The 18,686-nt window shown below is 43.0% G+C and overlaps 2 protein-coding genes across 6 annotated transcripts; one reads left to right on the top strand and one right to left on the bottom strand.

Annotated features, from left to right (window-relative positions):
- Nucleotides 1–16: 16 nt before the first annotated feature.
- SUGP2 (SURP and G-patch domain containing 2) lies at nt 17–13,232 on the bottom strand. Of its 5 annotated transcripts, none has more exons than XM_015886086.2 (10): nt 12,952–13,232; nt 10,538–12,175; nt 9,970–10,087; nt 8,820–9,325; nt 8,522–8,633; nt 7,433–7,947; nt 6,488–6,552; nt 6,063–6,199; nt 3,337–3,457; nt 17–3,159 (listed from the first exon to the last, which is right to left on the bottom strand). In XM_015886086.2, the coding sequence occupies exons 1-9, from the start codon at nt 13,052–13,054 to the stop codon at nt 3,337–3,339; spliced, it is 3,315 nt and encodes a 1,104-aa protein (XP_015741572.2). In that variant the 5' UTR covers nt 13,055–13,232; the 3' UTR covers nt 17–3,159. The 5 variants fall into 5 exon arrangements, 4 of the variants coding, with proteins under 4 accessions (XP_015741572.2, XP_015741574.2, XP_015741575.2 ...); XM_015886088.2 differs by having other exon boundaries at nt 17–2,402; XM_015886089.3 differs by having other exon boundaries at nt 17–341.
- Nucleotides 13,233–13,306: 74 nt separating this feature from the next.
- On the top strand, nt 13,307–18,502 carry ARMC6 (armadillo repeat containing 6). The gene is made up of 7 exons (XM_015886113.3): nt 13,307–13,536; nt 14,300–14,382; nt 14,641–15,211; nt 15,706–15,851; nt 16,393–16,524; nt 17,101–17,238; nt 17,820–18,502. The coding sequence occupies exons 1-7, from the start codon at nt 13,416–13,418 to the stop codon at nt 18,030–18,032; spliced, it is 1,404 nt and encodes a 467-aa protein (XP_015741599.2). The 5' UTR covers nt 13,307–13,415; the 3' UTR covers nt 18,033–18,502.
- Nucleotides 18,503–18,686: the final 184 nt, after the last annotated feature.

Raw genomic sequence — 18,686 nt, 5'->3', positions numbered from 1 at the left:
AAACATTTAAACCGTATAGTGTTTAGTTCTACATTTATTGCAGATAGTAAAAGATTAACAATGCTAACAGTTTTACTTACACTGAAAGGAAAACGTCAGTTACCCAATAACATAAGCATCTAAATGTTACTAGCTAAATGCTACCGCCAATTTGCATGGAACAGAAAGTAGCAAATTGCTCTGCAGGATTAATGGCAAAACAAAAACAAAAACGAACAACCAAAAACCAAACCAACAACAACAACAACAAAATAAAACCAACCAAAAGACAGCAGACACACCACTGAAGTTAGTTAAAATGTTCACTGAAGCTTGCAGTCTTCATGGAAGAGAGCCTGGAACTAAAATAACAGAAAAGAAGCTAGTAAGCTTTCAACAAGGCAATGTATCCGCATAACAAACGTTTCATATGTACATATTTAAAGTTTCAAATCAGAGCTGCCTGCAAAAGCAGGTCAAAATAAAAGGAAATCCCTTTTGCAAAAGGAACATAAGGTCATCTCTTGGTAACACAAGATCAAAGTGGCAAATAGTAACTCACGTGAGAGCAACACTGGAATCTCAGCACCAATACTGCTCTGTTGATGTCTTGTCCAAATATAAAGTTTGGCACAAGAAAGATAGACCATACTATGACTACAGCCATCCAGAGTAGCAGATTAGTGTTCACACTTTCAGTTTCAAGCCAGCATTACACTCTAAATTGAACTGCAATCAGAAAGGAAGGTACCATTTTCCAATCTGGATACCAAGAGTTTTGCCAGATCGGGCAAGTAGGTGTTTTAGCAAAGGCACCCCAAATAGGGCTGTGCCTCAGGTTAAATCAGAGCAGCACAGAATGCTGATATAGGGTGAGAGACTGGATCTCAACCTGGTATGAAACAACACTGCCTTGTGCCTGTCTGCAAGTAGTGCAACATATAATCAAGAATGCTGGCAAAATGTGTTAAAGAAGAGGTTAACTGGAAGTCTGCAAGGAAATAAAAACTGATAACAGAAAAACTGGCAGCTTCATCAATGGAACTAAAAGAAAAACTGATCCTTTTTAAGAAGCCAACAATATTATCCCAGACTGTCACTGTAAAACAGACAGCGATTGATAACTTTCCTTTTCAACAGGCTCGAGTTTTACAACACATAACTGCTAACCAGGCACAGAAGAGAGGCAGTGAAGAATACACCCAGCTGGGAACTTAACAGGTACCACCAAACACCATCACTGATGACCTTTAGAGTAGGTACAAAACATGTATGGATTTAAAGCATCCCCAAGTAAAGGAAAGCCTACAGGAAATCTCTAGACCATCAAATGTCTTTAATCAAATGTTAATTTAATCAAAAGATAAACTTAGTTGTATTTAAGGTCTTCACGCTCCGGCTTCTTGTTAACATAAAAGCGAAGACAGATGACGTCCATGGAAAAACAGAACTAGCAGCGTGGCATTTTTCTACACCTGCCATTACTGTTTTATTTAGTGATCATTGTGCTTCAAAGCAAGTAAAACAGTGATGAGAAAATTACACCAAAACATGACACTGTTTCTTTTAGTTTCACAAACCCATTCCATAAGGAAAAAAAAAACTTGCATTCGTGATGGTTGTTACAGGCCGGAAAAAGTTTGTTGCTACAGAACGAAAACAAATACGCTCCCTTTTAACCAGCAGGGTTTTTAATGGAGAGAATATAATGTTCTCAAACAGCAGGCACAGGCAAGTTTGTAACTGAAGAACACCTTTTCTTGTGTATTTGTCAGTTAGGAGCTTGAGGTGCTGCCACACTATGGTGGAGTGCACAAGCTCTTTGCTCTGTAAAGAAGCATGATGCAGGATGAAAACATCAGCAAGACAGCACTCACTCCTAATAAGCAAAGCATGCGTCAGCTCAAGATGAACTCTCTTTAAAGAGAACTTCAGTGAAGTAGGTTTGGGTACTGTAACATTCAAGTGAAGACTTTTAACTAATTTTAGGAAGGTAAAGATGGAGAAGTATGCTAAAAAAGCACGTTACATTCTGCCACTTTCAGTCATCCAGTCACAGAGCTCTTGTTGATGGATGTGCTTGTCTGAAAAAGATGAATGATCAGACTTTGAATGTTTATTTGTGGTAACACTGCTAAATCTTTCATGTCTTCAGAGCTGCTTCACCAAGAAGTTAGGAATTGCTTTTTGTTGAAGCAGAGGAGGTTAATCCAGTCTTCTCTCTCAGTAAATTCTTAAATAGTCCCTCAGAATTACAAGCTTTTTGTCTTATTTCATGGGGCTTTTGAATGAAAACTTCTGCAAAGCCAATACTTTAAACAGAAACAGAAATTACTCTCTAAACTGATGGTCTTACAAAACTGATGATCCACTTCCAGATGACTTTTGATTATTTGATTTCCAAGTATCTTCTTCAGTATTTTCTGCAAACACACAAATCACACCTGGTCATGGCTTAAACTTCCTTGAGAAGGAAAGATATTATTCAAGAATTTGTTGAGCAAGAGCTGTAAACTTGCGTACAATCAAAAAGTACATATAAAATAAGCACTGCTTGCTTGCTACAATGGAAAACCTCAGCAGCCAGTGTTTTCAAGGAAGACTTTTGCATTCTCAAACTCAAATGAACTTATTCATCCTGCACTTCAAGTATAGAATCCTATATAAAATAAGCAGGTGGGTACAGATTCTTCTTGAAACTGGTGTGTGGAGGAAAGGAAACTGCTATATGCAGACTTGAAAAGCAGATGAGAAGATGAGCTCATCAACAACACGTAGCAAACTGAACTGCCTGGTAATAAGTTTTGAATTTGAGAAGGTCCTTGGCTTCCAAAAGGAACAGAGCCAAAGCAGGTGAGTTGCAATGGTAACGTCACTTTTTCTGTTGGTACTAAGCCACCTCATTGCAAAACAGGCAAATATGGCCTAAGACAGACGTAAACTGGCACTTCCAAGAACAAAAACAGTTGTTTCTCCCTCAGAAGATGACAGCCAAGTTGTTAGCTTGCACAATTAAATGCAAGACTAACTTTAATCCTGGAAAATAATAATATATAAGTGTTCAAATCCACTACTACAGAACAGAGTGTTCCTCATATTGGCACTCTCTGCCAATGACTTCCACACAGCAGCCTTTGTGTATCCGTTCTCTTTCTAATGAGCGAGTCTCTTATGTCACACCTAGAAAGTAAGATTTGGGGTAATTCAGCAGTTCAAGGTAGGTCTGGGTTTTCATGAAACGTTAAGAAGCCAGATACACTCATGGAAACAATGTTTTCTTGGTAAAAGAAGACTTTAAAAACCTGGTATTTTAATGTTTGCAGGAATTCACAAACCAGATTTGTCCATTGCACATACCTATTTACTTGCTCTTTTCTGCCTGTACATTTGTATCATTCTTTGACGGAAAACATCAAATGCATCTTCTTTATTTTCTTCCCCTGCAACACCCAAGCCCTCCCCTGCAGAGGTAGCACCCCTAGGGAGTAAAATGAATAGTTAGAATATACTGTTCCTGTTACATTTGACAACGTGCAGAAGAGATCTAAACAATACCTTCCAACAGACACAACCTAAGGGAAAAGTAACTCTGCTTTACTTAGGGGAGAAGGGGGAGCAGAGACTCCGTACCTGACATCAACTGCAAAACAGTTCCCACCTCCCATTACACATGCAAATGCCCACTAGAAAAAACCACTCCTATGATACTGAGGGAACAGTGAAGACAGAGTTATCTAACAGATCAAATTTCTACACCAATTTTTACATTAACCACTTTACTTGGAGTAGATGAGATCTCCTGCTGAAAGGACGGCAAAAATTGCCTTGTTTCTTACATTTCCAACGTGACAGAAGTCAGAGACTTTGAGGAGTAACTAGGAAACGCCACAGAACTCTGCATAAAAGATGAAATTTTTTACCAAGGGAACATCATGCTGCTTGCTTGAGATTTCTAGTACCCAAAGCAAGCTAAAGTCTTGCAGGACAGACATCATAGACAAACCCAGAGCTCCTGACCTTTCAGGGAAAAAGAAAATAAAAGTTAACTTCCTTCTCTTCACCCAGACACACCAACAGGAACAGCCAGGCCTCAACACTATCAAAACAGCATTCTACCCTGGAAGTGGATGGGAGCAGATGACCCACAAGAACGTGGAGGTACAAACAGTTAACAAAAAACTTCTTTCTCCAGCTTTACGCATAGGACACAGACATTACAAAGCTAAGATTAATGCAAATCCTGCCACAGGAATGATCCTGTGCCTGTTTTATCCTCTGGGTTCATTGTATTACCTATGAAAGATTTCATTACATCAAGTTGGAAAAACTTTTTGACCCACATCTGTAGCCATCATTTCCTCAAAGGGTCACCACTCAATTCAAATACCTTTCACAACAACAAAAATATGAGCTGCCCTAGCAGCCTTTCAAAGAAAAGCCTTAAGCTTCTCCAATAAAAAAGAGCCCCAAGTTCCACCGTATGACAACTGATGTAACTGAATGTACTACTTTCAGATCTAAAAGTGTTATACCTTGTTTGATATATGTACTACACTGGAATTGGAGTGTCTACCATTACTAATCCATCACCTTTTGCTAAGAGAAGATGAGACAGCATTCTGACTTATAAACAAGTCATCAGCAGAAGAGTCAGTAGCTCTAAGAGGTGAGGCAAGAGTGAAGGCTACAGGTTAACCACATGGAACAAAAACCCAAACACTCTGCACTGTAACAAAAGCAACAGGAACGTAAAACATTAAGTTGCACTGCTTTCACTCTCGCTGAGATGAACTTAAGGTATTTTCCAAAGGATGATTTTAACTGGAGAGGTGGTCACCATGAAAACAATCCATGATACGGACTTACCTCTACTTTACAGAGCAGATCAATGAGTTTTTGAAAGGAAAACAACCCTTCACTACTCTACGTCACTTTAGGGGCAATAAAGTAATGGACTCAAACTGGCAAAACAGTATTTTTACATACTAAAAACATGGTACTTAAAGATGGACAGAAACTTGTAGAATATGAGGACTATCAGACCAAATACAATTAAATAGCCTATTAGCTGTGCAGCAAGACTTGTGCCAGGAGCTATGGAAATGAAAATACTGACAATATATTTGGTCCCAACAAGTTCTGAGGTTAAGAACCCAAGGTTCTGACACTTGTGAGCACAAGAGAGCTGGAGGAGAGGTAAGCTGCTTTCTCACTGTCCAATTGCTGCAGATGAAAGATCAGTGGGGGAAAAAAAAATAAAGTAATGGCCACTGGACCACAGGGAACCATAACAAAAAGAGAAAGCAAACAACTGGAAGTATGCCACCAATTAAAATGACCAGCATTGTTAAAGGCATAAAGAGAAAATTAACCCACAAATTCCATGTATGGACTAGAAAGCTTGGCATATGGGCTCAGAGACAAATAAATTGATTCTGTCTCCTTATTCAGTCAGGGAGTTGATATCCATTCTTCAGCAGTACACACGAGATACAGCAACTTTAAAAGACAAAGTGAAGATTCAAAAACAGTATGTTTTGAAGGAAAAAGCACACTTACCTTCTGGCAGATGCACTTACCTCTTTCAGCATGCATTGGAATGGATCACATATTTACAGTGACAATAATTTTGTTGCCTAAACTGAGGGAGTACTGTGTATGATATTCCCAGAGTCTATTTATATTTCACATACCTAGCATGTTGGCAAGGAGATCCCCAAGATAGCAGGTATTAAAAAACCCAAAACAACTAAATATACCAAACAAAAACATCTCCTGAATAATAGGAGAGCCCATATATCTTTTGAAAGTGTCCACACACTGCAGCATTCACACTGCAACTTCAGTGATGTCAAAGTGCACAGCAAGGAACAGCCAACTCCCAGACCAAACTGTGCTCAGCTTGGCCAGGAAAACGCGTGAAGTCTCCACGCTCTACTTTGCTGAGGCCAAAGACCACATCAAGAAGGAAACAAAACACCGAACTGGCCACATCAAGGAGGGTTAAAATAGAAATAGTTACTACTAGGATCCCAGCCTGTTCCACAGCTGCCAGATTGCTGCAGTTTGTTCCCATTACATACACTTTCACAGGCTCTCTGATTCCTTTCCCTCGTGTACCCAGGCCATGTCCTTCTTGCCAGCCCATCTTCTGAAGCATCTGGAAACCTACATTTCTGTTTGTCAGTTTCTTGTGTGAAAATTCTAAATCTTTTGGTTTCTGTGGAGAGAAAAAAAAAAAAACAAAGCAGACAAACAAAGATACTTCCTGAAGCTATACAGAAAAAGCTTACCTAAGAGTAAGCACGTGTCTTGCTGGCTTACAAAAATAAAAGCAAATTAGCAAATATATTTCATGTTCTGAAACTGTTTCGTTACATTAAGATTAACACACAGCAGTTCAATAGTCTTTTATGATTAAAATGTTCAGTTGTCAGAGGCTGTCTCCTGCAGACACAGCTGATTTTCAAATTCCCAGAATGAAATGCAAACCAGAAGAGCTCTTTACCTTCTTCTTCTTGCTCATGGGGCAGCCACGAGGCCTATCATAAGCAATTCTGACAGGTTCATGAACTGCAAGTCAAATCAAAGACAAGAATCAGCTGTAAAGAAAAGCACTTTTTACTACAGAACTCAAAAACTACACAATCAATTGGGACTCTGACACAATATCTTGGCCTAGGATCAGAACCAAGAAGTATCAGAATGAAACCAAACCAAACAGAAAGACAGTTCACAAACACCCCACCTTGGTTACCAAAAAAGAATTAAGTGCACTCATGTATTAAGTTTCATACTCATCGTGCCAGCAACAATACACCAATAAACATATTAAGGACTTCAGATCTTTCACTGATGGACTTAATGAGGTTCTTTTATATCATTTTTGTATCACAAGTGACAACCCTCACCTATAAGGAGGTTACACGGAGAAAAGACATTTGTTAAAGGAGCTGTAAAGCACATATAATCAGTTTTCAGCTCCTTATCTCTCTATTCTCAGAATATCACGACCCCCTCCATCACTGTGGCTGTACTGATGGAATGTGACAGGCCAATCCAAGTCTTATATATATATATATATATGTAGAACAGTCAAAGTGTGCTCAGTGCTGTATTTCAGTCTGTCAAACCCATCACGTGCTGATGAACTGAAACCTCCAAAAAATGACTGTTTTTATTTCAAGCTGCAGAAGGAAGGCAGCCTTCACATATACTCAAGAAAACATCTGAGGAGTGATGTTTGATGCAGGTAACCTCAATCTAGAAGCAAACTTTGCTATCGTGCCACAATACAAAGACTGTTACACCACTGACCCCGTTTTGCCTTTGTCATCTAAAGTGAAAACTATTTACAGCAATATAATTCTTCCAATGACAATCAATAATAAAGTACAAATAGTACACAAATTCTATACCCATCTGTCCCAAATGCCTTACAAATCACACTCACCTTTTGGTTCTTCTATGAGGCATATCCTTTTAGACGCAGGAATCATACCAACTTTCAGAGACTTGCTGCTGATTCTCTTGCGGGGAAATAGGGTTCCAGGAGAAGGAGCTGATGCCTGTGTTGACAGATTTGGTACAGCACCATCAGATGATGTAGCCAGCTGCGTTTCACCTGTTGAAATTTCCTCTCCTGTTTCGGAAATCATCTCTTCAGCCAGGTTTTCCACACTTCTACCTGCTGAGATATCATCATCATCTGCCTCCTCAGCTTGCTCCGTTTCTTCCAAAGGTCGGGAAATATCCTCCTCAAACTCAGTTTCCTCCTCATTGTCTTCCTCCTCTTCTTCCTCCTCTTCCTCCTCCTCCTCCAAAACATCCGCATTTCTCTCTTCAGCTTTAGCATCTTCCCCAACATCAGTTGCTTCTTTCACATCACTGAAGTTAATAGATGGACATAACTCATAGACCTTCATGCGGTAGAACTTGAAAGCAGAACTGTTTCGATCCTGTAGAAACCTGGACAAAAATTGCAGCGAAAATATTATCAGGAACATTTTCTTACCTGGAAGTAAGATGCTTCCAATAAATCCCTTATTAACTCAGTGGTCATTCCAGGTATATTTTGAAGAATCGCATAATTCCTCTACACGTGCCAATTACAGCAATCATTCTCCTTAACTCTTACAGAGTGCAGCTCCTAAATTGCATTGTAAAGAATTCAGTGCAACCATCTTCACTATAAAGATGTACAAACTAAGGCAAAAAGCTGCCATCAGATCATGAAGAAGGGAAGCAGCAAACCCTAGAGAAGAACCCTCCAACCTCCTCCAAGTTCCAGCATACAGAAATGGGTTGATGGATTCTGAAGGAGACAGAAGAGATCACAGGGCTCCACTGTTGGCAAAGTACAGCCAAAAGTGAAACACCTCTACTAATACGCACTGAAGCCACTGGTGTACAAAGCCTCGTTTAAAAGAAAAAAAGAACCCAATTTAAAATACTTTGACAGAAAGCTGTTTCAAGATGCAAGCAAATAGTTTAGGCTTTTGATTTTTATCTTTTGGTACAGATATAAGTACAGGTTACTCACCAAAGGTCTGGGTTATCCGCACTGTTGTCTATGCTGAACTGCTCAATTTCTGGTCCTACCTGAGCAACAAACTTGGCAAGCTTCTCCGCTGTCTCCATCGTTTTAGCATCCACTGCAGGAAATAGATCACTCATTACCCACAGCTTCATACAAAATCTGCATTGCTGGAAGGTCAGTACAGTTCAGAACTATCTACCATAGCTGAACAAATATCATTAGCATTTCCAGCAGCTTATTCTGCTGAATTACATTGGAAAAGTATTTTGTATTCGAAATCTAATCTTGAATTGTCACTTACCATCAGGAAACTGACAGGGCAATGATGAGAGAAGTTCAGGCGGTGCCAGTATGTCCTCTGAACCCACCCTTTCTTCCAATGACAGAGGGACCTCAGAACTGGTGCCACATTGTGAGGATGAGGTATCAAGAGAAGCATCCTTCTCAGACGTGGTGGTTTCTGATACAGAAGGCTCTGATTGGACTGAACCTTGAAGATGCTTGTCTTGGTGTTTCAGCACTGTCCCAGCTGAAAGCAAAGTCTGTGTCCCTATGGTCGCTCTCCTCACCTTCCTTCCTCGAATCCCACGTTGTGCAATAATTCCAATCCTTTTCCTTTTGAATAGCCTTCTCTTAATACTTGCGACTTTCCTGGCATACAACATGGCCCTGACTGATTCTGTTGCAGATTCTTCTAGAGTTCTGCCCTCACCACCTGCTTCCTTTCCTGACGATGTCTGTCTTTGCACCTCTGACAACTTCAGTCTGTAATATTTGTATTCTAGACTATCTTCATCAGACAAGAACCTAAATAAAAACCATATACATAAAACAAAAGCCTAAGCCAAAATCAAAACTCATCTCAAATTTTCAGATCAGAAACTTAGTAGCAATTGATCTTTTTTTTTTCCATGGTTACACACCAGCCACTAAGGCCACTCCATTTCTAAAGCAGTAAGGAAAGATAAAGTAGGCCAAGCAATGAATGATGGAGGGCTTTGACATAAATGATTTGGCTAGTAATTATTCAGCCATTCACACAAGCAGAGATACTGCTGCATTAAAACTAAGTGCCTCAGCTTTAACATTCCAACATTACTTGTTGAACACTGCAACCATAGGTCTGTTACACGACTATATATTAACTGCATTTATTTACTAATTTCACCTTGGACATGTAAATTGATTTGAATATCTCATATCTGGATCAGCACAGTAATTACTGACAGATCAGACAGAATGTGGTCCACTAAAACAAAGGCAAAAGGACAATCCCAGGGATACCAGGGAGGACAAGAGGCTGCAAGAAACATTTTCAGACAGTCTAACTATACTATAGTCTTCAATCTTACATCCATCAAATCAAATACGCAATTTAATGAACATATTCCAAATACCTTCAGGGGAGCAGAGCAAGGCAGTATTAGGGCATACAGTTCAAACACACCTACCAATATTCAGGACAGTTCTTTTGAGCATTTCTCTCTTTGGCAGACAAGGATCCTGAAACAATGCTATTCACGAGCTGTTCGATTGTTTCTACAATTCTCCGATCAGCTCGCTGTGGGACTGTAGGAAAAAACATAATGCAGTCATATCAACAGTGTAAAAGACATGCCTGCAGGTGATAAAACCGTAATGGTAACATCTCTGACTTCTCTATGCAAACACTTATCCCATAACAGCCAGTGACAGATGTGGCCCCAGCCCCTCCATCCCCAAGGTGACAAGGTAGGGCAGCTGAGGACATGAAGAGCAGAAGTGAAAACCCTCAGATGTGAAGCACACGCGTGTGGGAGCAGAGAGGAAGGAGACGTGCTTTCACCTGCACAAGCAGGTAGAGAGCAGGAAGCAATAGCTACAGCAGACAGCATCACCTGCCTCAGCACTGCCTGTGATTTACATGGAATTCCCACCATTTGTTATTTGTGAACTAATGAAGCTGTAGTGACAACACAATATACTACAGACAAGCAAAGAGATCACATACTGCAAAGGATCTTGCAGAGATTCACTCACTTGTGTCAGGAGAAGGTTTTTTAAGCTGCACTGTGGATTCTGCTTCAGCTTTCTTCATCTGAATTGGATATCCGCTTTTCTCCAACCAAGCCTTTAAGTTCTCAATGTATTCTCTTCCAAACAACGTCGAATCGTCAAAGTTTGGGAATAGTGTTGGTGCTGGAGCCATCTCCTGGAGCCCTACGGCTTCCAGTATTTTCTCTTGCCTGAAAACAGACGCTAAGGCAAAGGTCTGACCCAGAAGCGCTAAAGACTTACGACAAAGAGAAACAGTGGTCTCAAAAGCACTCGCCATTTCTCTGGGGTTACCAAAACCGTTTGTCTTAATGCTTAATTCATAAGCATTGCAGGCCATAAGCAGAGGCGTAACGCCCTTTAGCAGGCGGTCTTGTAGCCTCATCATATATTTATCAAAAGGTTTTATTATTTCAAAGAAGCAGTTCTTGGTTTTCACAGCACCTTTATCCAACAGCATGTTTAAAAACTCATTGTCCACCTTGGGAGTTTTCAAAGCAGCGTGTTGTAAACTCTTGATGGTGAAGAAACAATAATCTCTGTGTTCTGGCTTTAAGGAGCATTTGAACGAAGCAAGCATTTTTGCACATGTTTCTGTCTCCAGCTCAAAGAGAGCACCAAAGAGACGGGAAAACTCCGCGTCATTTTTTATTGTGTGAAATCCAGCCCATTTGATGATTTGTATTCCAAACGTCGAGAAAATGTCAGACTTATCCACAAGGTCAAAATTGAGATTTCTGAAAACATGTGCAGGCTTTGGGAGCCGCAGGATAGGTCTCGGGGTTGCTATCGCTGGTCTTTGATTGGGTTGTGGAGGCAGCTTCTGATTTGGGTGCTGGATGGCCAACGGCCCCTGGTTCGGTCCGTCAGCAGTCTCTGGCATTTCATCAGGTTGCACAGTTGGCTTCTGATCAGGACCCGGCTGCAGTTTTTTAGTGTTCCATTTCTTTAGGGGTGGTTTAATGTCTCCTTTGAATAGTTTAGCTTTAACAGTGCCCCTCGTAATACGCTTTCCTCGCAGGGCTCTTCCCCTGCCAATGTTCCCCCTCCGTATTGGGGGTCGGAACTCACTGTCAGATTGAATTCCAAAGTCTACATCATACTCCTGATTTTCCACGTTGCCATATTCATCTTCCATAAGTCCCGGTGATCTAAAATCACCTAAAATATCTGAAGAACCGAAATCAGTTTCATGTGGTCCAGCAGCTTCCCAAGAATCAGGATGTCCATAGTCCTGATCGTGAGAAGCCAGGCCCCCGTACTCCCGGTCCCGAGGCAGGGGGTGTCCATAATCCCGGCCATGAGAAGCCGGCCGCCCAAACTCCCTATTGCGAGATGCTGGGTGCCCATAATCCCTGTCCCTTGCAGCTGGGTGTCCGTACTCCCGGTCATGAGATGCTGGGTGGCCAAACTCCCGGTCACGAGATGCCGGGTGGCCAAACTGGTCATGGTAATAGTTAGCTTTCCTTATGAGAGGGCTTGCAGATCTATAAGAAGGTCCTGGATACTCATCTCTAGGGTTCTCAGCCCAGTCATCATGTGAATGGTGCTGGGCATCGTCGTATCTTCCATCATCATGAAAACTATCTTCATATCTCAGTCTTGGGACTGGCCTTGGATGAGCTGCAATGACAAAACCAGAAACACACTGATGCAACATACGTGTTTTCCTGTATAGGTTTAACAAATCCTAACAGCAAAAAGCACTGAATGCCTGAAAGGCCTATGGATACATTACAAAGCAATCTATGAAATCTGAAGCACAAAGTCTGCCATAAAGCTTCTTTTCTTCTCACTCCCTGCTTTCTACCCATGAAGATTGCAATGTCAGCTACATAATACTAATACATGGGCTTCTCTATACAAAATCCTCACAACCATCCACGTTCTGCCCTCACACCCAATGTCAGAACCAGGCAGCTGGTAATATCTGCTACAAACAACCATCCAGAACAACAAATAAAGTCAGAAACGATGGTATTTCCAAACAGAAACCAGGAATCCCCATTCCAGCACTTCAATTCAGAAGGCAAAAAAAGATGCTCGGAGAAACCAAGTACTTCATTTGGGTTTATTTCTCTTAAGAGCTGGCACTTGAAAGCACTCTGCAAATGGAACCCACGCCATTTTCCCACACCTTTCCAACAGGAGCTTTAGAAGGATGCGTTCTGTAGCCATTCACAGCAGCTTTTTCATACACTTCATACAAAGCCTCCAAGGCTGCAAAGACAACCCCAGAGCACAACCCAGGCGAGATTCCTTTGTCTGAAATCGGCTTTTTAGCCGGAATTTTGCCCTCCACGTCAAAACAGCGGCGGCCACACGGAGCCACCAGCCCCTAAAAAGGCTGGATGTGGCAGAGCGGCTCGTACATCACAACCCAGCCCGGCTGCCGTTACCTTTGAAGTGCTGCACAGCATCGCTCCGCTCCACTCGGAACCGCTTCACTTTCTCCTGCACCACAACATCGAACGTCTCCCTCGTGATCCTCCTCGAGGCCATCTTCCCTGCAGCCAAAAAAAAACCACCACAATAAAAAGCAGCTCTCAACCCGGCACCCTCCGCTCAAGGGGCGGCCGGGCCCGAGTGGAACAACCACCTCCGACCCCTCAACGGGACAGTAAAGCGGGGAGAGCAGAACGAGGCCCGGCCCGGCCCGCCCCGCGGCCCGCCCCACCGCAGCCGGCCCTGCCCTCACCGAGGCGGCGCCCCGCCGCACGGCGACATATCCCAGCAGCCCCTATAGCACCCTCCGCTCCCCGCAGGCGCAGTGCGAACCGAAGGTGGGAGTAGGCCCCGTTAACGGGTGCGGCCCGGTTGTTATCGGCCTATTCCTTGTTGTAGAGCCCTCCCGTGGGCCGCCATGGGTTCCAAACACATCGCACAGGAAACGTTCGATGAGGCCGTGCAGGAAAATATCGTCGAGTTCGAGATGGAGCCGGAGGAGGCTGTGAGGGAGGCAGTGCAGCAGTTCGAGTCTCAAGGTAATGCACGGGTCACCTGCCTCAGGGGGAGGGTTGTGTGTGGGAGCCTTTGTAAGTTGGGGCCTTGATGCTGTTGGTGGTAACCTTATGGAGGAGATATGGTTGTAACCTTATGGAGCAGCTGTGGCTGTAAATCTGCTCGAAATTAAACTGCAAAAGGCAGCTTGATGAACAGCAATGAGGATTTTCTCCTTCCCAATTATCACAGAATCACAGAATTACCCAGGTTGGAAGGGACCTCAAGGATCATGTAGTTCCAACCCCCCTGCCTGGCAGGGCCACCAAACATACACCTTTACTAGATCAGGTTGCCCAGGGCCCTGTCCAACCTGGTCTTGAACTCCTCCAAGGACGGGGCATCCACAACCTCCCTGGGCAGCCTGTTCCAGGGCCTAACCACTCTCCTAGTAAAGAACTTCCCCCTAACATCCAACCTAAATCTTCCCTCTTTTAACTTAAAACCATTTCCCCTAGTCCTGCTATTATCAGCCCTTTCGAAGAGTTTACTCCCCTCCTGGGAGTAAGTTCCCTTCAGGTACTGAAAGGCTGCAATGAGGTCACCCCTGAACCTTCTCTTCTCTTGGCTGAACAAACCCAACTCCCTCATTTGATGTTTATTTGGTGAACGTTCTTCTGGGGTCAAACCTTGACATGTTTTCTGCACCATAATCAGCTTCTCTTTGCTCTCTGTGCTTATCTGCACACGTTTTGCTTAAGCTCCCATTCTTAATGTTCTCTTTTTGGTTTTTTTTTTTCCTTCTAGGTGTTGATTTAAGCAACATTATCAAAGCTGTGCGCCAGCCGGCCTCGGAAAATGGTCAAAAGCAAAAGCATGAAGTTCTGCTGGTAGGACTGTAACTCTGTGCTGCCTTTTAGATGTGTGGGTTAACTGCTCGTTAGGCTGAGAATCACGGAGTGTAACTCATTCTGTATGGAGTTCCTCCAAGGCTTTTAAGCAGACAAAATCTTTGAGACAGCTATTTCTTAGCTTTGTCCAACTAATTTAAATATTCAAATGTGCTAATCTATAGCAGTGACTGCAACAAACCGCTCTTGCTCCTATATAGTTCAGCTTGAAAAGTCAATCTTATCTTCTTTTTACAGACTTTAGATTCCCTTGGCAGATGTGTTGCTGACTCTGATCTCACTGAGATGGCTGAGCAGCTGGTGATCTTCACTGACCAATGCAAAGAACAGCTGGCATTCCGCTACCTGGCTGGGCAGAACGGAGCCTATCCTGTGGTATTCTCTGCCTGCCAGTTGGCTTTAGGAGACAGGAATTTAATGCTGAAAGCCTTTAATACTCTGTCTGCCATCTTGGATGGGCAACCAGACTTGCTTGACTCCGCCGGCCAGGATCTGCTGCTACAAACTCTGAATGAATATAAGGAGGATGCTGAAATGATGCTGGCTGGGATCCGATGCATCCGGCACGCCTGTCTGAAACACGAGCAGAATCGGCAGGACTTTGTAAAGGGGGGAGTTCTGCCACTGCTGACTGGAGCCATCGTCCTGCATGGAGACAGCGCTGACGTCGTCCGAACGGCCTCGTCTGCTCTCAGGATCATGACGTTTGATGATGACATCCGTGTGCCCTTTGGTCACGCTCATGATCATGCCAAAATGATTGTGTTGGAAAATGATGGGTTAAGGGTTCTCATTGAAGCTGCAAAAGGTAAAATTCACCCTATGACTGTTGGTCCTAATTTTGAATCATCTGTGCTTTCTTATCCTAAAACTATGCTCTGTAATGTGATGTTCTGCAGAGATCGATTGGGAATTTGATATTTAAGTGCTCTAACTCCTTTGAAGTGTACCCCAAGAAAGAAATACATTGAATGCTCTAGAGGCTGTTGGCAGTACCAGGGTGACAGTTACAGAGCTGTCAGTCTGTCTAGGAAGTGCTTCACAGCCCAGTGCAGGACTAAATACACAATGTCCTTGCTGAGGTGCTGTATTCCTGCCTGTATTCCTTCTATTCTAGATAGAGAGCAAGCAGAATGCCATCTGTGATAATCTGTTGTAAGATCTAAGTGGGAATTAACTCCTTCCTGGGGTGGCACGTTGTTTTCAGTTAGTTTGTTCATTAAATGGAGAAAAGTACAACCATCTTGAATCTGCTAGCAGGCCTCCTGGCTCACACTTCTTACATTCATCTCTCCTTTACAGCCTTCACAGATAACTGCAGTGTTCTCAGTGAACTGTGTGCCACCCTTTCTCGCCTCTCTGTCAGGAATGAATTCTGCCAAGAAATTGTGGACCTCGGGGGCTTAAATTTTATGGTCTCTCTCCTGGCTGACAGCATCGATCATCCAGTGAGTAATAGAGAATGTACCTGGGGGACTGAAAATCATGCAGCAGCTTTGATTTTTCAGATCCTGGCTTTGAGTAAACCTTAATGCATAATTTTAGGCCCAGTTAGTGTTGAAACCCAAGTGTTGATCCCATTTACCTCTATTTAAAACTTCACGTGCAGCTTTGTTCTGTATGTGCTCTGTCATTTGATAATGGTGTAATTGACCTCATGCTTGTGGTTATTTTTTCTGTCCTCCCCAGTCTACAAGCAGAGTTCTGCTTGGTCCCAGAAAAGCTGAGCTTCTGGCTTTCTACCATTCAACTAGAAGAGGTTCAAGAGGATTGATCGGTTCCTTAAATGTCTTTGGAAACCTCTGCCGAACTAACAAGTTTCTTGTTATCCTGCCTAGCAAGAAAGTGTACCTGATATCTGAACTGCTGGGGAGTCTGTAGCCAGGGTTTAAAACTGTTTGGAGTTGCTGGGGGATGTTGTGGGTGACTCAAAACACTGCAATTATTTCCTGCTGCTTTCTAAGCTGTTCTTTTCCTTGTTGAATGCAGGATGTGGTGAAGCAGGTACTGAGTGCCATCCGAGCGATTGCAGGTAATGATGATGTGAAAGATGCCATAGTTACTGCTGGTGGAACTGACCTTATTGTGCTTGCTATAAGCCATCACCTTGCCAACCCTCAGGTATGCAGCTAATTGCTTGATGGTGGTGTCCCACAGAGGCTGGGAGCAGTGGGCTTTGGGCTGTGCAATGCAGGGCTCTTGTCATTACAGATAGGAGCGATCCACAGCTTTGCTCTGACTTGTGGTAAACAGCTTAGACTGACAGCAGATATGTGTATTCATATTAGATGATTGCACTTACTTTTATAACCTGAACAGTGCACTGAACCTTTAACATACCTGTAATATGGAGTGGGTCAGTGCATGCTTTGGCATGTATTTGTGTAAATGCAAAGGAATGCTCATATCTACTATGCTTTTTTTCTTGTCCATTAATCAGACTGGTACTAGATACAGTGTTTTATACCTCTGGGGCTGCAGCTCAGCCCATACTGAAGTTGCACTGTTATAAATTACCATATGAAACTTGCTTTACATGTCAGAGAAGCACGATGTTTCAGGAAGAAACTAAAGATTGCAATTGTTAATATTATCATTTATTAAAGAAGTCCAGAAACAGGAAAACAGAACTCTTTGAAATGTTCTTTTGTTAAATTAGCATTTATAGCCAGCGAGTCTTTGCTCTTTGTCTTGTAGATCTGTGAACAAGGTTGTGCAGCGCTGTGCATGTTGGCTTTGCGCAAGCCTGAGAACTGTAATGTCATCATGGAAGGTGGAGGGGCGCTGGCAGCCCTTCAGGCTATGAAAGCACACCCACGAGAAGTGGCTGTACAGGTATTTGCCTTTTGATTGATGTTGTTTGTGTTCATTGATTCGTTTGATCTTTACTCGACAACTACTACCAAGTTCTGAGTATATTAGGAGATAGGGGGTCCTGCATGTAAATGATACAACTATACCTGCCATCCTGATGTGATCAGAGCAAAACTTAGTTGGAGTTTCAAATCCACATTGGTTAAGGTTCAGGTGGCTGTGGAATGCCGTGCTTCAGTTGAAGGCATTACTTCTGTCTCCCAAAAGAGGAGGATATGGGAGGCTTTGTCAGTGCCAGCCTGTAGGAAATACTGTGAAAGAGCAGCTCCTGTAGCAACATGACAGGAAAGCACATGCATGGGGGTGGAAAGGTGGGTCCACTGTCAAAGAAACATTATATCTTAGTAGTATTTTAGAAGTACTTGATATTGTTTGGGTGCTGCTGGAATGTCAGCAAATGTGGTCGTTTCTAAACTTCCATAGTAAAACAGCAACCGTGCTTTGTCTATGAGTTTTATTCTTCTAAAAACTAGTTTGCTGCTGTCTGTAGCATCTCACATTTGGTTGCCCAAATGCTAATCTCTCCCATTTACCTCTCTCAGAAACAGGCTTGCATGCTGATCCGCAACCTGGTTTCCAGGAGCCGGGACTATTCTCAGCCCATCTTAGAGATGGGAGCTGAGGATCTAATAACAGAAGCTCGTGCAACGCACAAGGACTGCGATGATGTGGCCAAAGCTGCACTGCGAGACCTTGGCTGCAAAGTGGAGCTCAGGGAGCTGTGGACAGGCCAGAAGGGGAGCCTGGCACAGTGAATCATCCTGAGCAACAGAGCTTAAAGGCATCTATGGACTAAGGGGGTAAACAAAGTGGCATGGATTCATTTGCAGATACAACTGGACTGGGATATCTGAAGCAAATCCTGGCTTGTGAAGCTGCAGTGAAGGTTTTTGGGGTGGGGAGATGCAGCTGGAATGGCTTTACACATTCACAGGCTGCAGATCAGTTCTGTATAGTAATCATTCCTTGAATCATTCGATGCCTGAAGGTGATCTGCTTCCCCTCCCACATTATTTGTGTTACTTGTGTACAGGAGGGAGCTGTTCCCACGTGCTCTGCAATAAGAGCAAAGGAGGATGTTGATGTCTATCTAGCACAGCAGCTTGCTCTGGTTGTTTGCTCTGCATCCAGCTGATGGGATGGATGAGGAAGAATCCCATCATTTGTGCCCGTGTTCTGTCCTGTCGTGCTGTTCTTCTACTAACTTATTTTATTGCTGACCATATTCTGTGTCGCTTCTTTCTTTGGGATTTTCAGCCAACGTTCGAACTAAATCGAGTGAGGGTTCTGAATAGCGTGGCCCAAAACAACCCTACCTTTGTAGGTTGGCGCTCCCCTGGCCTTGCTGTGTAAAGTGGGGCGAGTCTGTGTGTTCTTTGCCCTTGTAGTGAATCATGTAGTGAAGGGAC

The sequence above is a fragment of the Coturnix japonica genome, chromosome 16, assembly GCF_054131305.1.
Source record: "Coturnix japonica strain WE chromosome 16, WE-NBRP24, whole genome shotgun sequence".
Taxonomy (NCBI): Eukaryota; Metazoa; Chordata; class Aves; order Galliformes; family Phasianidae; genus Coturnix; species Coturnix japonica.
The sequence above is the reverse complement of the archived record's forward strand: the minus strand, read 5'-3'. Positions and strand labels throughout refer to the sequence as shown.